Here is a 20963-nt window from a genome sequence, read left to right as displayed (position 1 = left end):
ATGGGTTGTTAACGCCTCCTCGCATACAGCTTTCTTACACAAAACATGTCTTACAAATATTAAATCAATATATTGTCTTATCTGAATGAGTATGCAGGATGATTTTCACATAGTTTTGAAGCAAATATTATAGGCTACATGATACAATTTTCAAAAGTCTTGTGAAGAAATAATCAGTATGGGTATTATGACCTTATTTCAGTGACTATTATTATTTTTTTACAAACCACGCATAAACATCATTATCTCAAAACTACAAACTTTTACATAGCCTACATGCTGCTGATATACTATTGTAGCAGAGTTAGTGCTGAATACAGTGTAATAAGACTTTAGCCATGAAAATGTCACAAGTAACAGAAATAAGCGCAAATATCAGAGCATGTCAAAACACCTCCAGGACCCAGAAAACACCTCAGACCCCAGATGGTTAAATGAAAAAGCTCTAATATCAGTTGATTGCCAATATGCTACAGATTTGATATCTTGCTAATACCTTGGTGAACACATGGCTGTTGTCATACAATCCGAACACACTTTCCATTTTTGTCTCAACCATGAATCAGTTAGTCAGATTACAGAGCAGCTACAAAGCTACAATAACACACCACACATATTCAGTGCCATAGAGGTGGTGAAATCTGGTGTTCCTCAAGGATCAATTTTGGGCCCTTTACTCTTTTGCATCTACGTTTTTCCAGTTAGTCAACTTTTTTTTTTTATACAGACAAAAGAAGTGGACACATTAAATCAGCAGTCTCTACAAGCAATTATACTTTTTTTTAGTAAAGTGGCTCAATAGCTAAAGCAAAGAGCAGAGACAGAGGGCAACCCTGCCGTGTCCCATGGGAGAGGGAAAAGAATGAAGAACGATCAGCATTAGTTTTAACACTTGCAGAGGGAGCCGAATATAGGAGGCGAATCCATGAGATAATATTGTCCCCAAAGCCAAACTTTTCTAATACAGTAAATAAATGATTCCATTCCACACGGTCAAATGCTTTTTCAGCATCAAGAGAAATGATAATTTCAGAGGTCTTAGACAGAGAAGGACTAAAAAGTTTATTTAGCAATCACCGGATATTAGATGACATCTGACGTCCCCTAATAAACCCGGTCTGATCCTCAGAAATAATATCAGGAAGACATGCATCAATGCGCTTTGCCAGCCTTTGCTAGAATTTTAATGTCAGCGTTCAATAAACTAATAGGTCTATAGCTACTACATAAAGTTGGGTCTTTATTTATTTATTTAATAAAAGAGAGATAGATGCTTGATTTAATGAGGCTGGGAGAAAACCCTGCTCAAATGACTCATTATACATATCAAACAATAAGGGGGCTAACTGCGCTGATAATTTCTTATAAAAGTCTAAGGGGAAGCCATCAGACCCTGGAGCCTTGTTACACTGCATGAGACCAATGCTGTGGTAATTTCATCTAGCCTGAGAGGCATATCTAATGTCTCCTCTGTTAATGTATTAATAGTGGGTATATTTAAATTATGTAGGAAAGACTTCATTGAGGAAGCATCAGAAGGAGAAGTTGGAGAAGTATAAAGACTGGAGTAAAAGGAGGAAAAGACAGAGTTAATTTTTTGAGGGTCAGTAAAGAGCTCATTAGAATGGTTATATCATAAATCTGTGTGATATAGCGTGATGCTGACTGATGTTTAAGCTGGGAAGCAAGAAGACGCCCTGCTCTATCCCCATGTTCATAATAGGTGTCTCTAGTTCTTTTAATCAAATATTCAGCTTTATTTGTTAAAAGCAAATCAAATTCAGTTTGTAACTTCGAACGTTTTAACTTAAGATCAGGTTTGGGATCGCTTGAATACTGTCTATCAACCTCTAAAATTTAACGGATAAGCTCTTTTTACCGAGATTTTCTTGTCTTAGCTAAGTGAGCAATAAAGGAAATGATTTGACCACGAATAAACGCTTTAAATGTCTCCCATAGAAGAGAAGCAGACATGGTTTCCGTTTTGTTAGTCTCAATGAAAAAGTCTATATTTTTGGATAGAAATTCGCAGAAGTCAGTTCTGGCAAGAAGCCCTACATCGAATTTCCACTGAGGTCAGCTCTTAAAAGCGGGCAAAAAGGAGATATCTAACATATGCGGGGCATGATCAGAAATAACAATGGCAGAGTAATCTGAAGAAATAACCGAAGAAAGCAGGGCTTTATTCAAGGAAGAAATAATCAATCCGAGAGTAAGCATGGTGCACACCAGAGAAGAAAGAAAATACCTTGTCAGAGGGATGAAAAAAGCGCCAGGGATCTATGCAGCCTGTTTGATTTGTTAGCGAAATTAGAGACCTGGACATAGCAGAAAGAGAAGTTAGTCAACTTTTAAGATCACTTGGTCTAACTTTCATTTTTACCCAGATGACACTCAGATTTACATACATTCAAAACTTGATGATAATGTGGCTGTTGGCTTTTTGTCTTAATGCATTTCTAAGAAAAGAAAAAATGGATGTCTCGAAATTTTCTTTGTCTAAACAGTGGCAAGACTGAGGTTATACTTATTGGTTCACCCCACCAGCTACGTAAATGTGGATGGCTCTATTTTAGAGTTTCAAACTAAATTTTAATCTTAGAAACATTGCAAGACTATGCCCTATGTTGTCATTTCCGGTGGCTGAAAAGTTCATTAACACTTTTTTTTATTTTCTCACATTGCAATGCTCTACTGTCCTGGGTTTCAAAAGCTACTTTTTACAGTTTGTTCAAAATTCTGCCTGACCAAGACTAGGGATCACATTACTCCTATTTTGGAGTCCTAAAACGGCTCCCTGTCAGGTTGATTTTAAAATGGTCATGCTTGCTTATAAGGCTTTGCATGGTCTGGCTCCTCAATATTTGTCAGAACTCTCAATCCCCTACATCCCATTCCCAACGAGTGATCTCCGCTCCTCTGACGCTTGCCTTCTAACTATTCCGCCATCTCGTTTAAGATCTATGGGTGATAGGGCTTTCTTTTCACGTGCTCTCTGCCCTCTGAGATTAGGCAAGCAGAATCTTTTAGGGCTCTTTCACACCTACCTTGTTTGGACTTTTCAGTTTGATCCGAACCAAAATTACAGGTCTGAAACTTCCCCCAGACCAAACAGGCGAAATTTGCTCAGACGAAAAGAGGTAGTCTCGGTCCGGATCAAACTGAACAAAGGTTTGGTTTGTTTCTAGTGTGAAAGTTCAGGTGGTTCCCGCGTAGCCAAAGATAGCAGGAAAAATTAGCCGTGGTAGCACATAGGGAGAGGAGGAGACAAGGTTTTTAATTTAAATATGGTCTGACGACATAATGTCAACTGGAAAAAACACTTGCCGTCGTCTTCTTTCCTGCCGGCGACGATAAAATGTTTGCACGACGAGGACGTTCATTTGGCAAATTTGAACTAGCCTCGGTTGTAGTTGGTGCAGCAAGTAGTAATGCCATAATAATAACAGTATAGTGGCAACGATATGCGTCTGTTCATTCATTCTTGTCAAAGTTACCCACCAAATTGACAATACGCTGACGTCAGACGCACGTCCGTTTACAAACCAATCAATGTCGAGATGCAGCCCACATAGATGACGACAGGACGCAAGTATGTCATGTAAAGTTCTTTAGTGCGCTCGCATAATTGCAGTGTGAAACCAAACCAAAACTTACCGAATGTATCAAACATGAACTTTGGTTCGGACCTTGGTTCGGACTTTCAGGTGTGAAAACGCCCTTAGTGTTTTTAAATCTTACCTCAAAACCTTTTATTTGATTACTTCTAACAATGTTTTCTATACCATTTAATTATGGAATTGTTTTGATTACATGTTTTATATTTGTATTGTATATTTAAACGTACTTCTGTTTTATGAATGCTTTTCTTTTATATTGCTGTGAAGTGCTTTGAGATGTCACTTTTACACTTTTATTATTATTATAGTGCCTTCACGAATAATTGACTTTCTGGTCAAAATAATTTATTCAGAGAATGACCTTTTAATACTCACTATTTAAGCTATTTAAGGTGCAGGAACATAGTTTCAGGGTAAGGGAAAACATGTTACTTCCGTCGCATGACTCAAGGATTACAAATTTGACCCACATTGCTTAGCTTCAGCTGCCCTTATTGTAAGAAGCGCTCTTCTGAGAATAAGCAGAGAGAGCTGTGAATCATTTATCATGCTTTCTACTCCCTCTCCGCTGCTACTTCATAACAAACACTGCGTTTAAAATATCGTTATCTTGTTGAATAAATATAATTATTGCGTGATGATGAATGTCTAGACTGTCAGACACTCACCTCTACCCCACAACATTCTGTGCGAAGCCACATGCGAGACTCCAGAAGACATATCAAAGCTTGATATTTCCCCCCAAGCTGGAGTGGGCACACACACCTGTTCCACTTCTAATGAACTATTTCAGTTTCAGATCGATCAGTAAACACCTTGAAATGTTTATGCACTAGTTTTAGTCAGTTCTTTCACGATTCAGTTCTTATATAATTATTTACGAATGATTAAAATAAAACAAATATTAAACACATGATTCCAAATTAATTATTGAAAAAACAAAAAAAAATACAAATATTCTACTTAAATTTGTACAAATATTTATAAATAATTGTACATATTTATAATTATATATATATATATATATATATATATATATATATATATATATAAACATTATCATTAAAAATATACAAACCAATGGTTGTTTTAAATATATGAAATTATTAAATAAATACAAATAATTACTCAAAGATAATTGTTAAAAAAATATTATTCTTCATTCACATTTGATTTTGATCATGTTGATATGATGCGTTTTTAACAGTCATTTGTAATCCACTTTCTCTTTCCGGTGACTTTATTGCACTGAAATGTACCGTTTGTTTTGCTATAACTTCCCATCATTGGGCTGTCAACAGCCCACCGGGCTTTCCCCGTTCAGTGCATACGTCTCCACCTGTACTAAGAGAATGACCTCATTAGTCAATATCAGCCCTCATCTCAGGCGAGCCCCCTTCCCACAGCCCACAGAGAAGTGGGTGGTCAAGCCCGACAGCCTCAGATGAGAAAGCGCATTTGAGGTGTCAGATATTTAGGACAGCCAGTCGAGTTTAAAGGTGACTGGAGAGATAAGATTCACTGCAGCAGTTGCAAAGAGGACGCTAGCCACACGAGCACCAACAGAGGCACGCTGGAAATCCCATAGCCAAGCTACAGGCAGCAAACAAGCAAACATCAGATTGGGTTGTGATGTAAACAACACGATCAGATAATGGGGTTAGAGAGGAGTTTTTATAACAAAGTGGCATACACTCTCTCATGAGGAATATTCAAAAACCTTTCAATCAAAACTCGACAGTTTCACTGTTAGTCAGTGACTATATGAAATGATTAATTTTAGGCGAGTCATGAAACCTGAGTCTATTTTTTCAGTCCATACCAAAAGTTTCCAGTAAACCAACAGCACAGTTGCCCCAAAAATTGGGGTGAGTAAATTTTCATTTTTAACTTTGAACATGATCCACACAGTGTCAAAGTGTCAGTTGTCTTATAGTTTAACTAACTTCTATCCATTTATCAAGCCGCCTGTGGTATATGTAGGGTCGCGGGGATGCTGGAGGCTGTCCCAGCCAACGGCAGGGTAACACTCTGGACCGACGGCCAGTCCATCACAGGGCTCACACACAGCGTCCAACTGACTTACTCTGTAGGGCTGCTCAATTATGACAAAAATGACAATTATTTTGGTCAATACTATGATCATGATTAATTAACACGATTAGGACTGGCCGTTATGACCTTATTCAAGTAATTCTTTTTTTTACATGATAGCGATATATATAAGTATATTTTAAGTTGCTATGAAAAATTAGTTAGAGAAGTTTCACAATTCTCAATACCACAGCAGAAACTAATATGATTCTAATGCAAGTAAAAAAAAGTCCAAAACCATTATTGACAACAGGTCAGTAATAAGGGTGTGACGAGATTTTCACAATATTAAAACGTCGTGACAATAGACCCCTTTTGCACCGACATCACAATTACGTCACAGCGCTAGCTTGTTGCAAAACAGAGTGAAAACTGGAGGTGGCCAATACAAACCAGCACAGATTCAACTACATAAGGAGCTTTAATTACTATTATTATTATTCAATGTCATCTTGTTGTGTTGTTGGGTTCTTAAAACAACCAAGTACCAATTTTACATTTTATCGCATAATGTTTTCTAAATTATTGTGATTATTTGTGAATCATTTATGATTGTTGTTTTGATTGATTGGAACTAGACTTTTTGAAGAACCTGGTAAGAAAGGGTAATCAAATGCATAGTTAAAACATTAATATGCTGTATCTGGAATTTTTATTTCTAGAAAATATTCACAATTAAAATTGCACCGTAATGTCACTCTTTACATTGTCGTCTTCTGGCCTTGGCAGAACTTCGGATCGTACCACAAGTCTTGTAGCCTAAGTGGCCATTCAGCACATAGTTAGCCATCTGAAGATGTATATGCCCGCAGTTTCTCTTGTGCTCGGTTTCTCTATCAGGTTAGTGTAGAACAAGTCAGCTTCTCAACCGGAAGTAGCGATAACGTTAATCCTGTCAGATCGTCCATGCATTGACTGAGCGTGTACGGGTCAGCCAATCTGGTTCTTTCCGTTAAAATGAACTTTTGCAAATCCTTTTTGCGGTCCTGGACAGCGAGTGACCTTGCACATTTAGATAAAATCAGATTTTCTCCAGTCATTGTTAAAAAACAAAACTGGCAAACTAACGTTAGTGAAGCGGCCACAGGGATCTTTCTGCAACCAACTAAGCTCCACCCACAAAAAACATCACCATGTTTACTAACTGAAAAGGGGTCTATAGGCTATTTCTCGTTGAGGTGAAAAACTGTGTTGCGATATCAGCATGACAAAACCACTTACAGTGCTTGCATTATATTGTTCTGTCTTTTACTGCATATGATAATTCATACTCAGAAAGTAGAACTGAAGTGACATTCATTATGATTAGTTAAAGGGATTGTTCACACAAAAATGAAAATTCTGTCATTTACCTGTATATATTTCTTTGTTCTGTTGAACACAAAGGAAGATATTTTGAAGAATGTGGGAAACTGAACAGTTCTGGGGCACCATTGACTTCCATAGTATTTATTTTTGTCCCACTATGGAAGTCAATGGTGCCCCAAAGTACACCCTCTGTAAGCAAGATACCTCTAAACTCTTAAAAAACTTTAGTAGCCTACCTTTTGGTTAACTTCTTTGGGGATGAGACCTTTGTACCAGTCACACTGAGACATTTCAAACGATACCAAACATGTATAGTGATGTGTGATCATTGTTCACATTAAATCATTAAACCAGAGAGTTCAAATGTTCATTTCCAGAAAGGTCCTCTGTTTTCTCAGAGTAGCCCAGGCGGCTCAGCATATTCCAGTTCCTACAGTCTTACAGCTCATTCTCGTGAACCCAATATAATTTATGTATATAAAGAAGTGAATTACAAACAATAGGACACAGGGCTCCAGACTAATTCTTCCACTGGTTGCACTGGTGCTACCAACTTTCTCAGTTGGTCGCACCAGCACATGATTTGGTACCTTTTTTCTTTTACTACAACGTGGGATTAATCAATGCATGCTGATGAATAGTTATCTGCATCCTAGTTTTGCACTGATGTAAAAAGACTGACAATGACACAAGGCCTCATGTTGGCAAAATGTTTTAATCTTAACTATGAAATGAAAAACATAAAAAAAACGATAAAAGAAATCACCATGTAAGTTTTTTAATGTTTGATTATATTTGTATTAGTGCTTTTAATCGATAAAAACAAAACTAACTGATTACAAATTTTTTGTGTAATTAATTGCAGGTCATCGCACCTAACATTAAAGTTCTTAATATATTCTTATATTGTAATTTCACATTTAATCTCCTAATTAATGTAGAGAAACAACATAAAGTGTTTCAACAAACAAACATAAAATCTAACAGGTATGAAATATACAGAAATGTAATAGTTATCAAACAGTCTTCACTTCATAAATTATAAGTTAAATATAGATTAATCCTTATTAAAAATACAAAAGTTCAGTCAAGAGCAATGAGTGATTTGCTGTCTTTCGTTATTTGATTTACATTAGTGACATAACAGCAGCAGGTTTATTAGGCTGCTGTCACTTTAAGATTTGAAGCACATGACGCGAATCCGAATCTGACTCGTATCGATGTCCTCACAACTCTTTGCGTTCATTTAACACCTTTTAACTAATTTAAGACTGCTTATGAGGATACTCGACAAAGCAAACATTTTGGCATACTTGTGTTTTTGTCCGTTCAAGCGCGAAAGAGATCTCTTGCGGCTGCGCGGATTACTTAAGGTGCAAAAATAAGAACTTAATTTCTGTACTTTATCGCGCTTGAATGAATAATGACGTGATCATATACTGTGGCACAGTGAATGGATGACACAATTTAACTGCTACTTCTTGACGTTCTACTCAGTTAACCGAACCATCTTCTAGGGAAGAATAGCAGATTTGCCGTAGTCGATAATACGTGACAGATTAGATAAGTCCCGAATGTAAGTGCAGTTAGGCAGACACCGATTGAGTGCGTGACCATGCACTCGCACAAATGAGACCATGCACGTCAAATTTTAACTCACACATTCTCAGAAAATGGTCGTATATGCGACCGCAGTCTGGAGCCCAAGAATAAAAGATACTGGTGAAATAAACAAGTTTTTCTTGCAATTCTATCTAACAGAATAGAATTCAGCTAATGGCCTACTACAGAAATTGAATAATCAAATGTATAATAAAACACCGCATAGTCTTCACAGTATGAATTAAACGGACAGTGACCCTTATTAAAGCTACAAAAGTAACATTAAAGGTACATTAGCAGGTACATTAAGGCACCAGATTTACTTCACAAGAAATAGCTAAATGAACTGGTGTGATGTTATTTATAACAAAATCAGGGCTAAACAAACTTAATTTGTTTCTGGAGTTTGCTTTGACTGTTAAATGCCTACGAACTAGCATTGGTCCGTGGCGATTAGGTGTGGTTCTGAGGCATATTGGAGAGCTATTTTACAGTAGAAATTGAAGGCTCCTGTCATTTTAAGACCATGTATAGATCTAATTAACCCTTTTCTGAGTAACTTCCGTTAAACTGTAAACAATCAGTGAAAGACAACGAACACCATAATAAGCATTTTCAAATACTGGGCACAATGAGATGACATTATTTTACTTCAGTCAAACTGATGGATAAGGATTATTTGTAGAGCAACCTTATGATTTGTTTGTCTTTTTGAGTGGAAATTTCCCAAATCGAAATTGCCTCCCATAATCTAAAACGCCAAAGGATCATTAGGAAAAAGGTGGATACTGACATGCACCCGATTTCTTTCCTAACTGTTTACTTTAACTCAAGACATAACTGTGTTTGTGGATACTCACCAAGCCCAGCATTTTGACATTTTTGTGTTGTGCACACAAAGCCCTCACACACTCTGGACATAACTGGTAGAGCTTAAAGGTCCAGCCACATCCTATCTCATTCCTAAACCAAATTAGGTTAAGCTCCACCCATTACGTCCAAAGAGGGGGAGCTGGTCAGTTGGCTCTGAGTCTGCAGAGAGCGCCACTTGTTCAGAAAGTCCTCCAGGTTGTGTCAGGACTCGAACTCATTCATTTTAGCTGTTCATACAGCAGCAAACAGAAGCTTAGCATCAGCACAGAGCAGACGAAAGCTGCGGCAACAGGTTGCTGTCCCTGTCATTTGTATACGGTTTTCTTCTTATTCAGGCCATAACAGGTCATCTTGTGAACAAAGAGTTCATACACAAACTTTTGTAAGTTTAAATAATCATTTTTAATGTTGAAAATGTCTTACAGCAATATCATAATGCTGTTGTCTTCATCATCTTCTCTGAACATCAGTAGCAACAGTGGCCCAGCTCTGTACAACACTGCATACAGAACACAGCCAATCTATTTGTTTTATCTTTAGATCAATAATATTATTAGTCCGTATTATTCATAAGATAGTTCGGTGTTTACAATCTGGGTGAAGAGATCATGTAAAAAGTCTGTTAATAGTGTTCTGGATCTGTCATGGGTCACTTTCCAGCTTCTGGAGTCTAATTAGGCCAAATCTCTCATTCCAAGTTCCATATTTGTAAAATCATTAGTCCATCTTCCTGCAAATGGACTTGGATGGCCAAAAGAAAAAAAAAGACAGGGTGAACGGTAAAGAAAAGCAGTAACAGGAAACAGGAGTAGTATATTCCACCTACATGTTGGCAAGGCCTCTTCACTTAAGAGTGACTCTTCACAGAGTCTTCTTGGCCTCCGTGGTCTGTCTTGAATGAATCCAGTGAAACAAACTCCCCCAGGTCGGCTCCTAAGATTTCTTGTGGCCTTCGGGTCTCCGCCTTCGTAGCAGAAAGGCGAAAGGAGCCTGTGCATCAAGAGTCAAACACATTTTCACTTCCCTTGTTTCTCCAGTGTGTTTAAGGATGAGGCAGGTTCATGCGGTCCTCGATCAGGGTGTTGTCCGCACCCTGCGTCTCCATGCACTGCCGCACGGTGGCCAGCACTCCGTTGAGACGGCGGTCGAGCGCGCTGAGATGAGTCCCTGTCAGCACCGGAAAGGCGGGATCGTGGGCCGTAGCCTGTGTCAGTGCTGAACTCAACACTCCACCTTTCAGCAGGTTTAGCCTATTCCAGGTGGAGACGCGGACCCTTTTGGATACAATCAAAGAGAGACAGAAATAACCTATCAAATCCTTTGTGTCTGGCTCTTCTAAGAAAAAAAAATGAAATGACAAGATGCAACTAAACAGACAACAATGTCTTATTTTAGTGTCACTGGCGCGTTCGCAGCACATTTGCATAATGCTGAACTCTGTCGCATCACTAACGGAAAATTAATGATTTCCAATTGATTTGTTGCTTCAAAATCGGTGTCAGTTCGAGCGACCTTTAATTCGGATGTAGTCAGACAGAAAGTCTTTAATGCACACATGTACAATTAAAGCAGCATTTAATCTTTTCATCTATTAGTCAATCAATATCTCATTAAGGAGATAATGAGTACGTGGAGCACTAAGGCATTCTGAAGGCTAATCAAAGTATTGAATATCTCCTAGAATGCTTTATTCAGCACAATGCTAAATTGCTCTTTTTTAAGATAAAATTTTGGGATTTTAAAGACATTGAGATGTTTTTGAAAGAAGTCTCTTGTGCTCACGAAGGCTACAGCACAACAGTGTGAAATATTATTACAATTTAACAACTTTTCTATTGAACAGCAGTGTGTATATTTTGGAGCAATGTAAAAATGCTCATAAACATTGGTTTTAAGTAAAATGTTGTTATTGATATTAATTTCAATATGAATGTCAACTAGTACAGGTTGTTAGTTGATTTTTCCAAGGTAAGTTCTGTTTCCGAATCGTGTAAATATCAAATGGAAACAAAAAATTATATTGGACTCAAAAAACAGAGCACTTTTTTTCTTAATTCCAAAAGTCCAGCACACGCAACTGAATGGTGTCATTCATATAAATCAACCTACAAAATAAAGCTGATGAACTACCAACATATACATGTTCCAGAAGAAAACTTGACTCATGTTGACGCAAAAACACTCAAAATCATAGACTCTTCAAGCTTGTTTTGTGTAATTGAAGGTCAACAAGCGCGTCAGCGTTTAGACCTCGGTTTATAAAAATCAAAAACAAAAAAAAGACCAGAAAGCATTCATCACCACAGTAAACAAATAAACAGTCAACAGGTTAGGGACTGCCTGGGGCCTGTCATTTACAGAAACCTAAAGTGGTTTGAAAGTTAAATTTGAATTCTCATTTCCTTTTCCTTGATCTTTTGACAGTTAAGAGGGCGTTATACTCTAAAAATATCCTGTAGACTAAAACCTTCCTTGTTATTCCAAAAACAGCTTTTATTGAAACCAAGGCCAGAAAACGACAGGATCTTAAAAAGGGGAGACTTGTGACGTCACAAGGCAGTGAAAGACCGCATTTGCAAAAAGCACATCAACGCCTACGTCTACATCACCACGCCGCCCACTGGAGAGTTAGTGAATAGTGACATGAGAACGAGAAAAGATCGACACAGGATCAATACCATTACCTTCCAAACTATCCTAATGCTAGGAAAGTTTTTCAACAATGTGAATGTCTCAGCAGTTTATTTGGTAGTCGCAATTTCGACGCAGGCTTTGCAAACACAACCATGTAAGTAATCATGTTTATTTTAATACCTGATCTGTGATTTCTGATGTATAATTATTCAAGTTCAGATAGATTATCTTTCTCTCAAAACCATTCATTACTGTTTATGCATCATCAAATCAAGCTAGTGATTAAACGATCAACTTCACATAATTTCTCTTAGTAGGATGAAAATAATCTTATTTAAACTGTTTAAATTATAAATAGAAAACGATCAAAAAACGCTCACTGTCCAATCGCCCAAGCTGTCAATCACACAGCTCGAGTTTATCTGGACACTTTCCAAAACTTAATATGAAATTAATGACGCTGTTACACTGCACAACGAAGCTCTTACTGTATTTACATCGTGTTTGCATTGTTATTTGGTGAAAGCATTCGTAACTGCAGAAATTGCGTTGCAATGATGATAATCACTCGATTCACGCGATCAACTGTCAGTGTCATCTGCTCAATGCTCATCACTGCAACCTTCCATGTGATGAAATAAATACATTTAATGCTTTAATCAATACTTTTCACGATTCGTTAATCTCGATAGTTGTAATAGTAAAAACGTAGTAAAAGTTTTCGAGAGAGTTCCACATGTAATGCTAGCTATTTCATATGCAAACATGTCAGCCAATCACAGCAGTGGGCGTTTACACCGAAGTCTAACAATGACACGCCCCTTCAAACAGAGTGTTCAAATCAGAGGCTAAAATCAGGCTAGGAAAAATGCTACTCCAGTTCATGACCCCTTTAAAGTCACCAAGAAAAATCAATACAATACTAACTCATTTTTCTTATTTTTTTATGGATTACTGTAGTATTTATTATAAATTATTTATCCGAGTACATCATCATCATTTGATTTAATTCATGTGTCCTTGTAATATTTAACAAAAATAACTTCCCCTCCCACTTGACTTGTTTACTGCTGTGAGGGCTGGGCAATATGGCAAAAAAATCTAAATTTTTCTCAGAACGATTGACCAATTCACAATTTCTATTTTTTTTTTATGTTTAAGTGGTCAACTTAGAAACGTAACTACAATATGATTTAAGTGACATTCTCTTTATTAATCATCTGGTTACAAAAGTTATATTCCATATGCACTGAAGTCATGATAAACATGGTACTTACTTCCTATATAGTAAAAGCAATAAATAACACCAGTAATAGGCTATTATTAACAGCAAATTCTTTGTAAAAACAGAAAATAACAGCACCTTTCATCCTGTCACCATCATGCAAACATGAAATATCAAATATACAGTAGTAGTTTTTTAAAGGTTTTTACATTCCATTGTTTTTATGTTTGGCCGATGTGTTTGACTGTTGCACTCATGTCTTTTGCAGCGTCTTCACCCTTGAAACGGCATTCTAAAAACATGCCACTCAAGTTAGAAGAAAGTTTAACTCGCGTCTAATAACGTAGCTTTTTTTTTAACCGTTTTTATCAACGCAATAATGCATTTCTGTGTGAACAGCTGCTTGAAGGCGTGATGTGTTCTACGTTCACAGAGCGTGTCACACGAGAGCGGTTAATCAGGTGCACCATCATGTGGTCGAATCATTTTGATCATTGCTGGATTGTCACCGTCTAAATGTAACGTTTGCTAACATTTTTATTCAAAACTGTGATTTCTCGATTTAAAAATAATTAATTGTGGCAAAACATTAAATTCAAACTAATCTAAAAAATCAGAAGAATCGCCCAGCCCTGCATATCTAGTTCGAGAAGCCATTTCACTCGTATATTTCACAATAGGGGACCAAAACCTAATCGCGACTTCCATTTAATGCTGACTTTAAGGATCACTGTGTTTGTGTGAGTACTCACATGCAGCACTGATATAGAGGGGCGAGAATACTCCTCTCATCCAGAGCGGGGTTCCCAAAACTGCAGGAGAAAACACAATTTCAAACTTCAAATCTTGCATCTTGTCCAAAAAAACTAAAACGTTTCTCTAGATCAACTGCTTCTCAAATGTTTTCAGGTGGAATACCAGTTCAACAGACTGATTTGTGCTTTACATGTATATAATTGAAGTCAAAATTGTTCAATACCCATTCTTTTGATGTGCATATAGCCAAATTCTTTGCCATGTTTCTAACATGCAGTCAAATAGATATTTCATGTGTTCTAGCTCAAGCATACCTGGTGCAACTAATGAAGCCCTTGATTACACCTGTTTTGCGCTGTTGTGCTGGATTATATTCAGGGGGTTGAATAATTTTGACACTGCAGAAGTCATTAAGTTAAATTTTCAGTTGAATTTGGGGAAACCCTTGGTACATTTTATTTTGTGTTGAGCTATTTCAATTACTTTTGTTTGATTTGTTCATTGCAAACAGCTGAAAGTCTGTCAATTTTGCCAATAAACCTGATTTGCAATGGGGGTTGTATAATTTCGATTACAATTGTCAAGTCACATTTATTTATATAGCGCTTTTTACAAGATTGTCTCAAAGCAGGTTTACAAAGATAACAGGAAAATAATGCAACAACATTTGTTTCCAGAAGAAAATAGTGTCACAGTCCAGCTTAAGTAAGTTCAGTGACGTTTTTTCATTTTTGTTGTAAAAAAGTTATTTAATTCATTTATATATATATAGCCGATGTCATCGTCCAGCTCAGTATAGTTCTCATATAATGGTGTCAATGCAGGCAGTTCAATATTATTGTTGAATATTAAATTAAACGTTAAATTGAATTCCCCAACTTTAAGTGAGATTTTATATGTATATCTATAATTACTTGTTTATCAACTTGTAGGTGAATGGATCTCTATATTTTTAATCCGTTTCTTTTCTTTCTACCTTTTGGCGTTGTCCAGAAGTATGAGCATACTGGCTCCTCCATCATCTTGGAAACTCTCATAGTGATGGCGGTCAGCATTACCAATAAGGTAATCAAAGATGGCTGTGTCAATAACGTCCAGGAGCCGTGGACCAGCATCATAAGGGGGCATTTTCTTCACTGCCTCACAGTAGCTCTCATCATACTCCCACCTAACACACACAGCACAGCCATTGATAAACACAATCAAAAACAGAGACATCCTCTTGAACAGAGTTCATTAGGGCTGCAACTAACTATATAATATAGAACACGACAACTTTATGATGCTTTATAATGTTTTTGTCCCTTTTGTGGGGCTTAACAATAGAACAGAATATACGCACAAATTTTTTTTACATCTCCGTGTCGCGCGACACAACGAATCGATAATGAAATTCGTTGCCAACTATTTTAATAATCGATTTTTATCGATTATATATGTTGTTGCAGCCCTAGTGTTCATCCATTGACTCCATCGGCTCTAGATATATGTGAATTTCTCTTCAGAGTCTTAGAGAAATCTCATTCTCACTGTGTTCCAGGTGTCAGATGCTTAGCGCAGGTTTATGTGCTCTGAAAACCCATCAGGTCACCTGGCAACGGCTCAAAAACCACTGTAATAACCACTGCGCTTTACCAGGGGCTGATATATATATATAAACATACAGAAAAAGATTCCATGCAGTTCATGTGAAAAGGAAAGACAGCATTTAGGAAAAAAGGACTGATTTTCCTTTTTGAAAAACTGATTTTCTCACCATTTACACAGTGAGACCTAAATGTATGAGCAAAACTTTCCACACTGCTACATCAATAGGGATTTTTTAGGGGGCCGCCCAAGTCAAATGCAATTATCTGATGTAATAAAAACAAGTTAAAGCAACTTAGAGTACACAGAAGAGGAAAAAAGGACAATGCAGAAAATCTCCAGAAAGACACTTCTCTTCTGTTAATAGAGTGCTGCTGTGCTGGGATTACATTTTTTTGTAGGCCAAACCAAAGTAGCATTGTCCTGGTTCGCTCGACAAAAAAGCCAACAGGATTTTTTGGATCACTGTAAAAAAGAATCTCTGTGACCAACAAAAGTTTTGATTCTTGGAAATTTCCAAGTTTTAGGACTCATTCCTGTAGTACTCCAATGACATTCAGAGCATATAAACGGCAAACCTGAACCTGAACAACTTTAATACATTCAGTTTCAGAGAATTTCAGACCAAAATATCTGAGTTTTGCTGTTTAGTAGTCACAATATGAACTGATTAGTAATAGCCAAACTAGACTCGTGTTTCATTCAATGGCTGCTAAAACCAAAAGTTTCCAGTAAAGTGTCAAAGATAGAGATAAGGTTAATATGTAAAAGGGTTTCATGCATTTTATACTGATCTGCAGCATCTAGTAGCAGCAAACAGAGTGTAGACTTTAAAATACTCTACAAATGTCACACCTTTAGTTTGGTAGGGGAAGTTGTAAACTTCTGATTGGTCAGTTTGAATGTCTTACATTTGAGTTAAAGTCACATGTTCAAGGAAGAGATGAAAGAAGATTGTAACAGTTGCTTGCTCTCTTTATCTCGTTCTTTGTTCTGGCTCTTTTCCTCTAGGTAACATTTTACATAAGTTTTATCATCTCATACATCTATTTTGTAACTATTTAAAGACCTGGGGCATAAAAGTGATATATACAAAAGTAAAGACTCATAACTCCATAACTATAGCAAAGAGAGTCAAAAGGTAGGTATCGTTTGATAGAACACAATTTTATTTTAGAAAATATACATTACGTTAGGAAATTCTCATGCTGAGAAACTGCTGAGAAAAGTGTATATATATACATATATTTGCTGGTATAAAAGTTACAGCATTTGGAACAAAGGTATCCTTTTGGTTCAGTCCTCACACATCTGGTAAGCATTTATAAAACGATTGCTTTCTGAGTGACATTAACAAAAGTAAAGACTCGTAACTCCAAAACTAAAACAAGGAGAGTCAAAAGGTAGGTATTGTTTGATAGTATTGAACACTTTTTTTTTTACAATATAAATTACTTTACATATGGACATTCTTATGCTGAGAAACTGGTGATAAAAATATGTTATACAATATATATGTATATATATATAACAATTGTTCCTCCATGAGAAATATCTTGTGATCAACACAATTGGTTATGTTGTGTTTGCGCTCTTTGTAATCGTGAGCATCTGCTGTCAATAAAGATGTTCGATTTTCCACAATTCATGCATGTTTCATGGAGTTATGAGTGAAAACCTCACATCAATCCTCCAGCTATATACTTCATTGGATGTACGCTTGTGCAGGTTCATGTCTTAGAAGTCCATGAGGAATATCTTTAGATCCGAGTGACGGATTATGGTGAGTTTGGGCTCTTTTTAAACGTAACAATCTGCTGTAAATAATGATGTGAAATTGTCTATAATCTGTGCATGCTTCATGAAGTTATAAGCAAAAACGCAATGAATTTTTGTGTTAGAACTCCATGAGGAATATCTTTAGGTATGAGTGATGGATTATGTTTACATTGTAACTTTTATTAATTTATTTTGTGTGCTAAACATAGAAGAACATATTTTGAAGAATGTGGGTAACCAAACAGTTGCTGGTCCCCATTGACTTCCATAGGAGAAAAAAAATGACACACGGGACCAGCAACTATTTGGTTACCCAAATTCTTCAAAATAACTTTTCAAACAGAAGAAAGAAACTTTTTCGGGTTTAAAACAACTTGAGAGAATTATGACAACTTTAATTTTTTGGGGAAACTATCCCTTTAATGTTAATAAAACACAAAGAGAAAATCCCTCACTGACTGAGAACTTAAATGGAAGCTTTAATAATAATCAATGTATAATTTCTACAGTGAAGTCTATGTAGTGTTTTCATTTCATATTTGTTAATTTAATTATTTTCTTCAATGCTACTGCTAAATACACTTACTGTATCTGAAAAAATAAAGCACTGTTTATTTAATTTGTATATTAAGTTAAGTAATGTGTATCTTTGTTCTTATTTTTTTAATAACAAAGAAAATAATGACAAATATTTTTGTCTTCGCCACTTTGGCCTAAATGTCTGCCATTCTTTTTAATTTTATACGTTGTTACCTAAGGCGTTGTTTTTAAAATAGGGACATCAGTTTGGCTGTAATGCTCAGTCACTTGCAAAATAGTAAAAACCAACTTGAAAAAGAATCGTGATCAAAATCGTGAATCGTGATTTTCCTGAAAAAATCGTGATACAATATTTTTGCCATATCGCCCACCACTAATTTATATAGCTAAAAAAGACAAATTCATTGTGCATAACATTTACATACAAAAATCTCCTTCTCTAAACTATAAACACAAAACAAAAAGCAGTGTTTGGTTTAAAAATAAATGAAGCCTCATTTCAGAAAATGTGTCTTAGGTGGTGAGAAAACTTGTAACCAGAAACCCTACAGTCAGAAGTTCAATGCTCTGTGCTTTCACTTGTAATGGAATTTTTCTGTCATTACTCTGTTCAGTGATTCCTAATGATGGCCTTATCTGTTTTCTCACTTGCAGTGAGAAGGGGGCTTTGTGTAATAATTTACTATGGTTGGGAGTCAGTGGAGGTAGGGGAAAGCAGGGGGTCAAGGGGTCATCTTGAGTGCATTTGTACTTTATAGCCTAAAGGGTTAAGGGGGCACTTACCTCTCAGGGCCAGTGGAGGAATAGAAAAGACAAACTGGTATCTCTCCCTTAGGGGAGGGAAGAAATAAGATATAAAATAGACAGGCGCTGCTTCTCCTTATCTCTCCTCACTGACTCACACATGTGTTTTGGTGACGAAGATCTCTCTTGCAAGATAATAAATACTTTTATAAACTTTAATTTGGACTCAGTGATGATGTTTGAATCATGTTTGATGATGAATTTGCCACAACACACTTTAATCAGAAGTTCCTGCACCACCCAACATGTGTGAAAATGGCATGGCATCACACATCCCATCCTTGGCTAACTCAAAGGCCAAGAGTTTAGTAATGCTCAGTGAAAGTCCCTGTTGACCACTAGACACTCAAAAACAGCCCAACCACAGACCATCAGGCTGAAACTGCGCTGATAAATATAGCGCTGTGTACCTGTCATTCGAGTCAAACGTGAAAAAAAGGTGAAGGGAGAGAACCAGTGAAATACATAATTACTATACCTGGCGAGTTTTCCCTCTCGATATGTGCGTCCCCACGGGTGTCTGTGTTTCTGTAAGGGCCAGACGTCAGGAAGCCACAGGGTAACCGATCCCTCCATCACATCCCCTTCTGCACACGCAGGCTCAGTCTCACGACAGTAATAACACTTCCCATAGAAGCATGTATTATTTCCTACAAGAGAAACAATATTACCATTGATAATATTGCTTAAAAAGATGTCTGGAAGGAACTGTGCTGTTCATGAGAGGATTGTTTTGAAGGAGAGAGCAGTTGGTTATGATTCTCTTTTTGCAGAGAACTCAAAAATACTGCTCGACTGATGCAATTCTGTTCAACAATATACCTTCTATTACTTCTAAAGATTGAACCCATGGAATGGAAACTTGCACTTCCTTAAAGGAGAACTCCGGTCAATTTTAACATTGAGCTCAATTTTTAGTAAATTTGGAGTGCTGTCAATACAGAGAACAACGACAAAAATCAGTGTTGCCTACACCGTGTTATCCTATTTTTAAAATTTGCACCCTATTGACTTGAATGGGGCAAGTTTTAAACCTGCTTTTATTTCTCTTATCATCCTTGATGTGTCATTACAAGTGCCCAGCCATGTTGAGTGATTCCTTCAGAGTGAACACGAGTGAATCTGACTGCAGGAGATGTGAAAGATATTAATAAAAATGATGTTATATCAGCCAGCGCACAGACCTGTATTTAGTTCCTGTTTTCGGTCGAAGTCCAAAGTAGTCGATTGTCGAGTTGACGCGCATAGGTTTAGTTACCTATGATCACGCGCGTGAACTCGACAATCGACTACTTTGGACTTCCACCGAAAACAGGAACTAAATACAGGTATGTGCGCTGGCTGATATAACATCATTTTTATTAATATCTTTCACATCTCCTGCAGTCAGATTCACTCGTGTTCACTCTGAAGGAATCACTCAACATGGCTGGGCACTTGTAATGACACATCAAGGATGATAAGAGAAATAAAAGCAGGTTTAAAACTTGCCCCATTCAAGTCAATAGGGTGCAAATTTTAAAAATAGGATAACACGGTGTAGGCAACACTGATTTTTGTCGTTGTTCTCTGTATTGACAGCACTCCAAATTTACTAAAAATTGAGCTCAATGTTAAAATTGACCGGAGTTCTCCTTTAAGTCCTGTTAACTTAACCACCAGCATACATTTCAATGGAGCTGGCGATTTCCGAAGGCGTGAGCGACAGTGACAGTTGGTGGCAGGATATAAGCGACGCCACAAAGTGGAGAAATGTTTTAAGGGGCCCTATTATGTCCCTTTTTAAGAGATGTGAAATAAGTCTCTGATGTTCCCTGAGTGTACATTTGAAGTTTTTGCTCAAAAAGTTATTGCATATTAAAATAGCAAAAACGCAGCGTTTCTATGTATCCCTTTAAATGCAAATGAGCTGGTGCCTCCTTCCCCCTTACAAGAAGAGGGCCATTGTCACTCAAAAATCACTTTAAGAGCTGAATAAACACAGTACAAGAAGTGTGCATTAAAGTCTTATCCATAAACTCTCTCTCGCATTATCATCAACATACACAGCGAATTACACAAACACTCGTTACAACTAACAGCAAACAAATATATGTAAGGAATAATTGACGACAGGCCGTTGAATTATTATAAAAATAATG

The 20963-nt window shown here is 36.9% G+C and overlaps 1 protein-coding gene across 3 annotated transcripts in view; it reads right to left on the bottom strand.

The window, feature by feature from the left end:
• Positions 1–7725: 7725 nt before the first annotated feature.
• The window catches only part of fam20b (FAM20B glycosaminoglycan xylosylkinase), a 31246-nt gene continuing 18008 nt past the window's right edge, over positions 7726–20963 (bottom strand). For all 3 annotated transcript variants that reach the window (XM_079584332.1, XM_079584333.1, XM_079584334.1), the window contains exons 7-10: positions 19301–19472; positions 15089–15280; positions 14109–14168; positions 7726–10771 (exon numbers count right to left, since the gene is read on the bottom strand). In XM_079584332.1, coding sequence (XP_079440458.1) covers positions 10540–10771; positions 14109–14168; positions 15089–15280; positions 19301–19472 — 656 coding nt within the window. In that variant the 3' untranslated portion in view covers positions 7726–10539. The remainder of the gene's footprint in view (positions 10772–14108; positions 14169–15088; positions 15281–19300; positions 19473–20963) is intronic.

This window comes from Phoxinus phoxinus, assembly GCF_949152265.1.
Source record: "Phoxinus phoxinus genome assembly, chromosome: 16".
Taxonomy (NCBI): domain Eukaryota; kingdom Metazoa; phylum Chordata; class Actinopteri; order Cypriniformes; family Leuciscidae; genus Phoxinus; species Phoxinus phoxinus.
The sequence above is the reverse complement of the archived record's forward strand: the minus strand, read 5'-3'. Positions and strand labels throughout refer to the sequence as shown.